At 49.4% G+C, this 12925-nt stretch overlaps 2 protein-coding genes across 2 annotated transcripts; one reads left to right on the plus strand and one right to left on the minus strand.

Moving 5' to 3' along the window:
- Positions 1-1114: 1114 nt before the first annotated feature.
- LOC120663972 (putative pentatricopeptide repeat-containing protein At1g53330) lies at positions 1115-2798 on the minus strand. The gene is made up of 2 exons (XM_039942930.1): positions 2673-2798; positions 1115-2637 (listed from the first exon to the last, which is right to left on the minus strand). Exon 2 carries the CDS (start codon positions 2591-2593, stop codon positions 1208-1210), a length of 1386 nt encoding a protein of 461 aa, XP_039798864.1. The 5' UTR covers positions 2594-2637; positions 2673-2798; the 3' UTR covers positions 1115-1207.
- LOC120663973 (mediator of RNA polymerase II transcription subunit 32-like) lies at positions 2708-3644 on the plus strand. The gene has a single exon (XM_039942931.1). It carries the CDS (start codon positions 2791-2793, stop codon positions 3367-3369), a length of 579 nt encoding a protein of 192 aa, XP_039798865.1. The 5' UTR covers positions 2708-2790; the 3' UTR covers positions 3370-3644.
- The last annotated feature ends 9281 nt before the right edge of the window (positions 3645-12925 follow it).

The raw sequence follows: 12925 nt of genomic DNA on the forward strand, positions 1-12925 counted from the left end.
ATGGTGGGTGGCAATTCAAGGTAGGCCTGGGGAAGGATGACACTGGACACCCAAAGATCTGAGCCAGATCACAGCTGGTTGCTGGGTCAAGAACTCAAGACCAATCGGGATGAAAGTACTCATGTCATAATTGATGCGTAAGAATTGGTCGATGATGTTGTTCAGTAGGGAAAGTTGAGCAGCATCGGCGAGAGGAAAATGTTTGTGAGCGTGCATGCATCTGTACTGTGTTTTGTAAAAAAATAATAAAAAAAGCATCGACGAGAGGAGGAAAATGCTGGCCGCCCAATGCAAATGAAGCGGCCGGCACGGACACAATTGCGTGGCTGAACACTCCATGCTCGGGCGGAGCCAGGAATTTATTTTTTTCATTATTAGAGGAGGCCAACCATACTAATTTATATAAAAATTTAATCAAAATTCAAATATTCAATGTAAATTTAGAAACCATAGCCCTGCCCGCCCCCTGTTTCCGCCCCAACATGCTCAATGCATGCTTGTAGCATGCGGAGTCAGCGTCGCATGATCCTGTCGCGCCGTCATCTCCGCGCTCTCATTACACTTGAACACCTCCTCGTCGACGTCGTGGTCCCGACCGTTGAGTCCGACCTGCCCTCAGGCAGGCGCCCGCCTCTCGCTGTCGCAGGTCAACTCACCCCGCCCCGGCCCGTTCGCAGAACCGAGGCGATAGTTAAGAATCCGTCCATTCCCTCAATCATTCCCTCCGAAATAAAACCAAGATTCCTGCCTGCGGATGCGAGCGCCAGCCACGCGAACAGGCCTCGACCTGGCCGTCCCGGCCGGCGTGAGATGGTGAGGCGGCCATGGTAGTGATCGCCGCCGGTGAGGCCAGCAGGCCCGGCCGCGGCGGAGAACGGCCGGTGGCGCCGGACGGGGAGGTGGTGGTGGCGCACGTCGTGGTCGACGTTGCCGACGGGTGCGCTGCGGCCGATCAGGAGCTGCAGCGGCCCGGGTGCAGGATCTGCCACCTGGTGGACGGGGACGGGGACGGCGAGCTGCCCCAGCGGCTGAGCGGACGGCTGGTGAGGCTCGGCTGCGACTGCCGCGGCGAGCTGGCGGCGGTGCACCGGCGATGCGCCGAGGCGTGGTTCTCTGTCCGGGGCAACAGGTACGTTCTTCGTTCCATGGCCAAGCTTGTCATTTTTCACAACAACACTGTATTGATCAAATCCGCTATAATGTCTACTCAAGCAATTTGTAAAGAATCTAGCTGCTTCTCTAGCCTCAACTTTGAGGGACCATTCAGCACACCACTCACAGCCTTCTCCCATCCACTCGACTCCAAAGCATTCACCTTCGCTAGCCTGCACAACACTAACTCCAGCAACGCCACATCTCCTCCCCTCTCAACCCCCTGAACAAACTTCCTCACACCATCCTTGCTTGGTGCAAAACCCTTGAAAACCATCTCATTGAAAACCTGATCTGCCTCAAGAAACTCCCCAGCAGCACACATTCCATCGAAGAGCATTCTGTAGGTAACCACATCCGGAGAGCACCCCTGCCTCGGCATATCCTCGACCAATTCAGCAGCATCCGGCCACCGCCCCAACTTGCACAGACCCGCAACCAGCGTATTATAGGTCACCGCATCTGCCTTGTTCCCACTCTTCTTCATGTCGTCAAGCACTGCAAATGCAGCACTTGGATCCCTCTCATCCTCGCAGAAGCCTGCGATCATTGCATTGTACACCACCCTATCAGCCACAATCCCCCTCCCCTTCATCTCCTCTAGCAATCCAGTTACCTCACCCTTCCTCCCTACCCGGAACAATGCCCGTACAAGTGTCGCATATACACCTGAATCCAACACAGCTTCAGCACTCCCCGCCATCTCTTCCTTGAGCCTCACCGCGGCATCCACATCTCCTTGCTCACAAAGCCCCTTCATCAGACTCGCATACACATAAGCATTCGGCGACAGTTTGTACTGCCTGACCATCACTCCCTTCAACTCGAACGCGTCTTCCAGCTGGCCGGCGTCGCACAGCGCGGCGACAAAGGTGCTGAACGTGACGACGGTCGGCGCGATGCCCCGGTGCAGCATTTCATCGAACAGGAGTCGCGCGTGCTCGAGGGAGACCGACGCTGCGGCGGCTCGCATGAGGATGTTGTAGGTGCACGCGTCGGGCGGGATCCTTGCGTCGCGGCAGACCGCGAGGAGGTCGTGTAGGGGGGTGCGGCAGGCGAGCAGGGCGTGGAGGAGGGTGTTGAGCGCCCGGACGGTGCGTGGCTCGGGGAAGGCCGGGTGCGCAAAGGCGCGGCGCGCGGCGGCGGGGAGGCGGGCGCGGCCGTAGGCGGAGATGACGCGGCAGAGGAGCTGCTCGCGGGGACGGGGGGCCGAGGAGGAGGCGAGGCGGGAGAGGACGGACTCCATGGCCGGGAAGAGGCGCGCGGCGGCGAGCTTGGAGATGATGAGGTCGTAGCAGCGGAGGGAGTAGCGGAACGGCGCCGAGGACGGAGCGGTGGCGGAGGTTGGGGGGTTGAGGAAGAGGCGCAGCGCGGCCGCGGGGTCCAGCTCGCGGCGGAGGGCGGCGGCGAGGTGGTAGGACGAGAACTTCTTCCCAGCCATGGCGGCCTGGAACTCCTGGCGGGGGGACACGTCTCAGTCAATACCTCTGACGTGATGCTCAAAAAAAAAAAGTCAATACCTCTGACGTCATGCTTGCCGTCGCAGAATAACTCACTAGCTCTGGGCCCTGGGCCCTGGCCCAGATACAGGATATCGAGTGGAGGCCCATCCGGATTCCCATTCGATTGGGCCATCTCATGTTTTCACCACTTGGGCCTGCTTGGCTTGGGGTCGTCGTCGAATTGGGGGCGATTCGATTGGAGTCGTCGGAGAGGGAGCTGCGGCGGCGCTTGCGCGGAGGAGGAGGAGGGATGGAGGCGACTGTGGACGACCTGAGCGCGGCGTACGACGAGTTCGTGGCGGCGGCGGCGGCCGTGGTGGAGGCCCGCGCGCAGGCGGGCGGGGAGAAGACGGCGGCCACGGACGCCGCGCTCGAGGCCTTCAAGCAGCGCTGGGAGCTCTTCCGCGTCGCCTGCGACCACGCCGAGGAGCTCGTCGAGTCCATCCGGCAGCGCATCGGATCCGAGTGCCTCGTCGACGAGGCCACGGGATCCGCCTCCTCCGGATCCGGGCCCGCCGCCCCCGGCATCAAGCCCATCAGCGCCGTCCGCCTCGAGCAGATGAGCAAGGCCGTCCGCTGGCTCGTCATCGAGCTCCAGCACGGCGCAGGAGGCGCCTCCGCCCCCGGGGCCGCCGGAAGTGGCGGTGCCGCCACCCCCAACGCCGGCGCCGGCCCGGGCCCCGGTGGGCAGCACCCCGAGGAGGGAGGCCAGTAGTAGGTATGGAGTTGCAGAGTTAACTAGTTGTGTCGTCCTTCAGGAATGAACTTGTAGCATCTCTCCTTCAATAGAGTACAAAGAACGTGTTTGCATCTCCGAGTTACAGCATTAGAGCTTGCGATCACTAGCATGGTACTTGACAATGCCTTGCGGTGTTCATATTTTCAAGAATGAAGAAATGAACTAGTTTCCTGTACTTTGCTGGTTGCTTCCCTCCCATTATGAGATCACATAATGAACTAGACAAGGCATGGTGGCTAATTCTTGTTCTTCATAACTAGTTGTAAACCGCTAGTGCACTGCTATGGTTGGCTTCTGAACTGTGCACTCAAAATTAAGCTTAGATCATATATTCATACTTCAAAAAAAAAAAAATTGATGCTCATTGCCTAGTACTCAGCTATCAAAAACGCTGCTCCCCATAAATGATTTTAATGATGTAAGAAGGAATATGAGATACATGGATATAAATAAAATGATTATAAGGCACAAAATGATAATAGAAAAATATGTGCTCACAGATACATATTTGAAAGTGATCGGGTGCTCTAGCCTAAGAGGGGGAGGGGGTGAATTAGACTCTAATAAAAACTTAGACCTATGGCTCCAACTAGTTTGCACAAAACTTAAACTAAAACATGCTATCAATATGTGCAACTAGGTTGTTCTAGTGTAAAACCCCTATCCCAAAAGAGTTTAGTAACCTATAGCCTTTCCTACCAAGAAACTATTCTATGAAAGTAAAGGCATACAAATTACTAGAATGAAATGCGGAAGCTTAAAGAGCGGGATAGGAGATAGCAAACTCTTGACGCGAGTGTTTATCCCGTGGTTCGGTTAGCCACAAAGGCACACCTACATCCACGTTGTTGTAGCACTCACTAAGAGTATTGCTACTCGGCCACCAAGTCTCTTCCGTGAACACAATCACGGTCACCTTGGCCCCGGGTTCCACTAAGGAGCTTCTCCACAAAGGATGGGGGTCTCCACGTCCCCCGCACAAAGGTGTCGTCGCCGCTCCACACCAAGTCGGAGGGTCGATGACGTTGCCGGCGAGCTTCACGCTCCAAGGTGCCGGCGCACCAAGCTCTTGTTTTGGTTCGCTAAAGAACCACAGCACAAAAGCTTAAGGCCTTGCAATCTTACTCACTAAGAGCTAATCCTTTACACAACACTCTCAAAGTGTGATAAGGGCTAAGGATATGATCTTGATGCTTTTGTATGGCTTGGAGATGTTCTTGGGTGTGTGTGGGATGTCCAGCAACTCCAGCAATCTTCAAATGGCCGGGGTGAGGCGTATATATAGGCCACCAAATCTTGTAGCCGTTGCTCCAACGATTAGCTGAAAATCCGCGTACCACCGGAAGAACCGATGCCCCTTGGCGGGGTAGCGTCGGTTCATCCGGTCACTCATAACACGAAGTAGCCGTTGGACTCCTGATCGGTTCAACCGGTGGTCACTGTGTCAGCTGTCAGGAGTTCAACGGCTACTTCGGGTATTAGAGTGACCGGATGAACCGACGCTACCCCAGACAGAGGCATCGGTTCATCCGATGATGCACAGATTTTCTGCTGACCGTTGGAACAACGGCTACAAGACTTGGTGGCCTATATATATGCCTCACCCCGGCCATTTGAAGCTTGCTGGAGTTGCTGGGCATCCCACACACACCCAAGAACATCTCCAAGCCATACAAGAGCATCAAGATCATATCCTTAGCCCTTAGCACACTTTGAGAGTGTTGTGTAAATGTTAGCTCTTAGTGAGTGTGATTGCAAGGCCTTGAGCCTTTGTGCTGTGGTTCTCTAGTGAACCAAAACAAGAGCTTGGTGCGCCGGCACCTTGGAGCTTTGAAGCTCGCCGGCAACATCATCGACCCTCCGACTTGGTGTGGAGCGGCGACGACACTTTGTGCGGGGGACGTGGAGACCTCCATCTTTTGTGGAGAAGCTCCTTAGTGGAACCCGGGGCCAAGGTGACCGTGATTGTGTTCATGGAAGAGACTTGGTGGCCGAGTAGCAATACTCTTAGTGAGTGCTACAACAACGTGGATGTAGGTGTGCCTTTGTGGCTAACCGAACACGGGATAAACACTCGCGTCAAGAGTTTGCTATCTCCTATCCCGCTCCTTAAGCTTCCGCATTTCATATTAGCATTTTGTATGCCTTTACTTTCATAGAGTAGTTTCTTGATAGGAAAGGCTATATGTTGCTAAACTCTTTTGGGATAGGGGTTTCACACTGGAACAACCATAGTTGCACATCTAGATAGCTTGTTTTAGTTTAAGTTTTGTGCAAACTAGTTGGAGCCATAGGTCTAAGTTTTTTAAAGTGCCTAATTCACCCCCTCCCCCTCTTAGGCTAGAGCACCCGATCACTTTCAGGAGCCACTCCCAAGCCCAAGTGCTGCCCAACAACTCTTGTCCATGGAGTTGATATGGAGATGACAGAGGGTATTAGATAACAAGTTTACATCTACTCCACGCAAATCAGGAGGCCAATCACCATCACCTGCTGCTTTTTATCTGTTCTTTTTTTTTCACGTGAATTATACTACTAGTAGTTGTATAAATTACACACAAACTTTATCGATAATGATTTTACATATATATTCTTATCTGTACCACGGATATGATTGATCTATGCAAATGCTTTGCCACGCGCTTCTATACTACACATGTGCACGTCCTCAAATTCATGTTCCATTTCCAAAAGGCCCCCGAGGAGCCGTGATTTGCCAGCAAAAGGGAGGTGCGCACACACGCACGGGGCGTACGTGCGACAGTATGTGCAGTGCAGTGCGTCATAAAAGCATGGCTGTGACGGAGTCATGGAGTCGTTTGGGTCTAGACCACCTTCTACATTTTTCTCCCTTTCATTTTCTTGCTAGCCGTACTCACCATGGCAGAAAATGCAGCCATGGATGTGTACGATGAGCTGATGATGAGCACCAATGGTGAAAGAAAGGTACAGGCAGGAGCGGTACCAATCCTAGACGACCACATCTCGTGGGGTTCCATTCGGTCGGTTTACCGTCTGCAAGCAGAAACGCACTGTCAAGGACTTGCATTGTCTCAACATTATTTGGTTTATTAGCAACAACAGAGTAGTATAAAAAACCCATATGCAATTATGCATGGCAATAGTTACTGCAGGACGGGCTTGCTGAACCTGAGGCAGAAAGAGGAAAAATGATGAGACATCACTAATTTATTAGGGAAAATTCGATACATGCCACCATAACTCCGTGAAATTGGGTGTCATGTTGAAAATCATGCCACTCAATGGCATGAATTTCAACATGAGATTCAATTTCAAAAAATTGGAGTGGCATGGATCCAACTGACCCAATTTATTATGCGGCTGTGATGGATGCCCATCGTCCAGTCAGGTCGCCGGCGATGAGGAGCATGGGCGGTGGCCGGAGACGCCGCCGCACTGTGGGTGAACAGACGACGAGATGCTACTGAGGCGCCGTGCACAGCGCATATGGCAGCGATGCTGATCCGATTCCGATCCTTCACCATGAACACGATGATCACTGCAGCATGCAGCCATGCACGAGCACGACACGAGCCCAGGAACAGGATCCGGCCAGGAATGACGACGAGCCGGTAAAAGGGCAAAAAAAGTCCAGTGAGGATGCTGCCATTGCACGTGATTTCTGATCGTCCGTGCCCTGCGTTTTCTGCAGTACTTGATGGTAACGCTGCCGGTGGGCAGTTTACCCGCCCGGGTTCGATCCGTCGGATCGGCACCGGGTGTCTCCCCGGGATTTATTCCCAGAGGAGGCCCGGGGTGTGTGTGCGTGTATTGCGTGTGTAAGTCTCGGTAGTCATGTTTTTGACTTCCCGGTAGTCTATCTGTATTGAGTCCGCGGTCAGTGTGAGTGCTCAACTGAGTTCTACATGATTTTGTATTGAGTCTGCGGTCAGCGTGAGTGTTCAATTGAGTTTTTACATGATTTTCCAATGCTCCTGGGTGCTTTGCATGCCCTGCAGCAGATGCGGAGGGAGGCTAGCGCCGCGCGAAAGGAAGAGAAAGAGATGCGTCAAAGGTGGGCCACAGTCTGAGGAATAAACAGTGGCACTGCCCACTGGGTCATACGAGTGGGTCCAAGGGGGCAAGCATCTTTCTCGGCAGCACGTACGTCCCGGCGATTTTTCTATTGGCGTGCCTCGTGCGCCCATGGCCGGGGCCGGCTTTGTTTGTTTTCTCCACGCTATTCTATTCTAAAATAATCTTGTATACATGGTGTACTAAATAAAATTTATTTGTAAATTTTTTTAGGGATGTGTGTAATTTTTCGCGATGAATCTAACGACGGTAATTAATCGATGATTTGCTACAGTGATGCTGCAGTAACCATTCTCTAATCGCACAGTCAAAGGCCTCATTAGATTTTTCAGAGTCACTAGCGCGGGGTTCTGAAGTTGGTTTTATAAACTGACTTTGTTTGACATCGTAATTAACAGTCAAACTGTCACTATTCACTGGCACAGCACAAACAAAACGGAGCCCATATCTTGCCCGTCCTTCCCGAGAGGATCCAAGAGCGGAAGAGCCCAACCAAGAGGTGTGTTGTGATGCTGAAGCTTGCATTGAGATCTCATTAGCCGCCTGATGAGTAGTGCTTGGAGCCAGTCCAAAGCTCCAAAGCCTCCGGTAATTTAGGAGCTCTTCGAGTTCCAACCCCTGGAACGCAGTGGTCTGTCTGTATTCAAATCCTGTTTGGACAGAGCTCAAAGATCCAGAAACTGTTGGAGTAATGGGCTTGGCCCATTTATTCTAAAGCATTAAAAGAATTTAAAGCACACTATTAATACTAGGGAATCAATGTTTAATTCCGTACCGGGAATTGAGGAGGATCTCAACCGACTTAAAAGGTGGACTTCTTGTACACCACTTGTGAAGTCGGTAAGAGGAGGACGGTGAACCACACGCGCGCGCGCGCTCGCTCGCCTCGCCGGGCCGGGCCGGGCCGTGGCCGTGGCCGAGGCCGAGGCGCGGCGCGGCGCGGTGTGATGGCTATTTTGCCGTTGACAGCAATTAATCGTGCGATTAAATGTGCAATTAAATCTGTAATTAATGGCCATAACCGCATCACCTAAATGACTCTGATGGTGTCCAGGTTCAACGAATCTGAGCACCTGAGTCACTATATAAGGAGTGCCATTCCCCTCATCCATCCTGCACCAGAGCACTGAGGCAACTCGGCTCCTCTCTTGGCAACTCGGCTCCTCTCTTCTCCCTCTCCAGTTGCAACAACTGAGTTCCCCAACGCTAATCTCTGCGCGCACAGAATTAGCGTGAGCAGGCCTCCGAAACCTTGCTCGCCTTGAGATCCTGCACGGGATAGGCGGGCAATCAGGTTTTTGGGTAACGCTTTAGCGTGACTGCTCAAAAATACTAAGGCTTTGCCCGATTGTACGACTACTTCCTGGTGGACGAGCCGAACGACTACGTCGACTACATTCTGGTGGCCGAACGACTACGTCGACTACATCTTGGTGACCGTTCGTGGGACTGCACTGCGAACTTCTTCCTGCACCGATTTAGTTCGACTACTTCGACTGAGGCCAACCGAGTAGATGTCTACTCCAGTTGGTAACAGCGCAGCCAATGCCTCCGGCAACGGCCCCGCTTTAGGGTACTCCCTAAAACTTTGGTTATTTATATTGTTTATGCTTATATGTGTGATAAGTATAAACATGTTCACATGTTTTATTTTACTCCTTAAAGTCATAGAAATATTGCTAGTTTATACATTTAATTTTGGAATTAAAATATACCGAAAATTGCCTAGATATCTAACAATCCAAAAACCTGATTATGTTAATAGGCTTTCGGTATCTAGCTTTGCTGCATCAATCAAACCATCACCTTTTGATGGTTCAAATTACAAACGTTGGCAAGAGCGGCTTATACTGTGGTTAACATTATCGAGAGTGATCCATGTGAAAGAGGGTAAGCCTGAACAATTCTCTCCAGAGGAAGGGAGTGCGTTCGATGAGGCTGATATCCTCTTTCGAGGCTTGATCATTAGTGTTCTCGGTGATAACCTGGTGGATTCTTATATCCGGCTGCCAACTGGCAAAGCTCTGTGGGATGCTCTTGAGGCTCAATATGGAGTATCTGACGCCGGGAGTGAGTTGTATATCATGGAGCAGTTCCTTGAGTACAGGATGGTTGAAGACCGTTCTGTAGTGGAACAGGCTCATGAAATACATACTCTGGCAAAAGATCTCAAAAATTGCAGCAAAGAGTCCCCATGTGTGTTACCCAATAAGTTTGTGGCTGGAGGTATAATCTCTAAGCTGCCACCTTCTTGGAGGGACTTTGCTACTTCTCTAAAACATAAGAGACAGGAGTTCACAATAGATGGACTCATAGGGACTCTTGATGTTGAGGAGAAGGCGAGAGCAAAGGACATACGTGGGAAAGGAGTTGTTGGTGCTTCAAGTGCCAATCTTGTTCAGAAGAACAACTCCAACAAGAACAAGAAAAAGCCACCGCAGAACCAACCAAAGACTAAGAAGACAACCACTTTTAAGAAGAAGAAGAAGACGGGAGCTTGCTATGTGTGCGCTAGTACGGATCACTTTGCTGCAAAGTGTCCGAACCGCAAAGGCAACAACTCCGCCAACATGGTTATTAGCGAGCCTGGAGGAACTTCGGGGTACGGTAATTTATTACCTACTGTTCTTTCAGTCTTTGGTTCACCCGAGTGGTGGGTTGATACTGGTGCTAATATTCATGTTTGTGCTGATGCTTCTTTGTTCTCTTCTTACCAGACCGGCGGGACTTCCTCCTTGCTGATGGGGAACGGATCACATGCGCGTGTTCTTGGTGTTGGTACGGTAAATCTGAAGTTTACTTCGGGAAAGACCGTGCAGCTGAAGAACGTGCAGCATGTCCCCACCATCAAGAAGAATTTAGTCAGCGGCTCTCTACTGTGTAGAGATGGTTTCAAATTAGTCTTTGAGTCCAATAAATGTATCTTGTCTAAGTTTGGTACTTTTGTTGGAAAAGGTTATGAAAGCGGAGGTTTGTTCCGTCTTTCTTTGTCAGATGTTTGTAATAAAATTGCATACAATGTTATTAACGTTGATGAAACAAATGTTTGGCATTCGAGGCTTTGTCACGTTAATTTTGGTTGTATGACGCGCTTAGCTAATTTGAGCTTAATTCCAAAGTTCACTTTTGTCAAAAATTCTAAGTGTCATGTATGTGTTGAATCAAAACAAACTCGTAAGCCTCATAAGATCGCGGAGGCAAGGAGCTTGGCACCCTTAGAATTAATTCATTCCGATTTGTGCGAAATGAATGGAGTGTTGACAAAAGGTGGTAAAAAATATTTCATGACTTTGATTGATGATAGTACTAGATTTTGTTACATCTATTTGTTGAAGTCAAAAGATGAAGCTTTACACTACTTTAAAATCTATAAAGCTGAAGTAGAAAACCAACTTGAGAGAAAGATCAAAAGAGTTAGGTCAGATCGTGGTGGCGAGTATTTCTCAAACTTATTTACTTTATTCTGCGAGGAACATGGTATTATTCATGAGAGGACGCCTCCCTATTCACCTCAGTCAAATGGGGTTGCCGAAAGAAAGAACCGCACTCTAACGGATTTGGTTAACGCCATGTTAGATACAGCGGGACTTTCCAAGGAATGGTGGGGTGAGGCTATATTGACTGCATGTCATGTCCTAAACCGTGTTCCTACAAAGAATAAAGAGATAACTCCTTTCGAGGAATGGGAGAAGAAAAGGCCAACACTGTCATACTTACGTACATGGGGTTGTTTGGCAAAAGTAAGTGTGCCAATAACCAAGAAACGTAAGCTTGGACCTAAAACTGTGGATTGTATCTTTCTAGGTTATGCTATTCACAGCGTTGGATATAGATTTTTAATAGTGAAATCTGGAGTACCTGACATGCATGTTGGTACTATAATGGAGTCCAGAGATGCTACATTTTTTGAAAACATTTTTCCCATGAGAGATGAAACAAGTTCATCTAGGCAAGAGTTCATCAAGGATGATGGCTCTGCTGAGCCGATAGAACACAATGAACATACACTTGTAGAAAATCCTGAGGAGGATAACAATGATGCTCCGAGAAAGAGCAAGAGACAAAGGACTGTAAAGTCTTTTGGTGATGATTTCATTGTATACCTCATAGATGATACACCCAGAACCATTGAAGAGGCATATTCATCTCCTGATGCTGACTATTGGAAGGAAGCAGTAAGGAGTGAGATGGATTCTATTATGTCTAATGGAACCTGGGAGGTCGTTGAACGTCCTTATGGATGTAAACCGGTTGGATGCAAGTGGGTGTTCAAGAAAAAGCTTAGGCCAGATGGTACTATTGAAAAGTACAAGGCTAGGCTTGTGGCCAAGGGTTATACACAAAAAGAAGGAGAAGATTTCTTTGACACTTATTCACCAGTTGCCCGATTGACCACAATTCGAGTGTTATTTTCCTTGGCAGCCTCTTATGGTCTTCTCGTTCATCAGATGGACGTTAAGACGGCTTTCCTCAATGGAGAGTTAGAAGAGGAGATCTATATGGATCAGCCGGATGGGTTTGTATCAAAGGGTCAAGAAGGAATGGTTTGTAAGTTGTTAAAATCTTTATATGGTCTCAAGCAAGCGCCTAAGCAGTGGCATGAAAAGTTTGATAGAACTTTGACCTCTGCCGGCTTTGTTGTGAACGAAGCTGACAGATGTGTGTACTATCGCTATGGTTGGGCTGAAGGAGTGATTTTGTGCTTGTATGTGGATGACATACTGATCTTTGGCACTAGCCTTAATGTGATTAAGGAAGTCAAAGAGTTTTTATCTCAAAATTTTGAGATGAAGGATCTGGGAGAAGATGATGTTATCCTTAATATAAAGCTGGTAAAAGAGATCAATGGTGGGGTGATTCTTACACAGTCTCACTATGTGGAGAAGGTGTTAAGTCGCTTTGGTTATAGCGACTATAAACCTGTCTCAACACCATATGATGCCAGTTTAATTCTTAGAAAGAACAAAAGGATAATGCGAGATCAGCTGAGATATTCTCAGATCATTGGTTCATTAATGTATTTAGCGAGCGCTACAAGACCTGACATCTCGTTTGCTGTAAGCAAACTGAGCCGGTTTGTTTCAAACCCGGGAGATGATCATTGGAAGGGTCTTGAAAGAGTAATGCGCTATCTGAAGGGGACAATAAACTATGGAATTCACTACACCGGGTACCCAAGGGTACTAGAAGGGTATAGTGATTCAAATTGGATTTCTGATGCTGATGAGATAAAGGCCACAAGTGGATATGTGTTTACACTTGGTGGTGGAGCTGTTTCCTGGAAGTCTTGCAAGCAGACCATCTTAACGAGGTCAACTATGGAAGCAGAACTCACAGCATTAGATACCGCCACTGTTGAGGCTGAGTGGCTTCGTGAGCTCCTTATGGACTTGCCGATAGTTGAAAAACCGTTACCGGCAATCCTAATGAACTGTGACAATCAAACGGTAATTGTCAAGGTGAATAGTTCAAAGGA

Source organism: Panicum virgatum, chromosome 3N, assembly GCF_016808335.1.
Source record: "Panicum virgatum strain AP13 chromosome 3N, P.virgatum_v5, whole genome shotgun sequence".
NCBI classification, from domain to species: Eukaryota; Viridiplantae; Streptophyta; class Magnoliopsida; order Poales; family Poaceae; genus Panicum; species Panicum virgatum.

What these genes read in the sequence shown, in the direction of transcription:
- LOC120663973 (XM_039942931.1), top strand. Translation starts at nt 2,791, where the DNA reads ATGTTTTCACCACTTGGGCCTGCTTGGCTTGGGGTCGTCGTCGAATTG.
- LOC120663972 (XM_039942930.1), bottom strand. Translation starts at nt 2,593, where the DNA reads ATGGCTGGGAAGAAGTTCTCGTCCTACCACCTCGCCGCCGCCCTCCGC.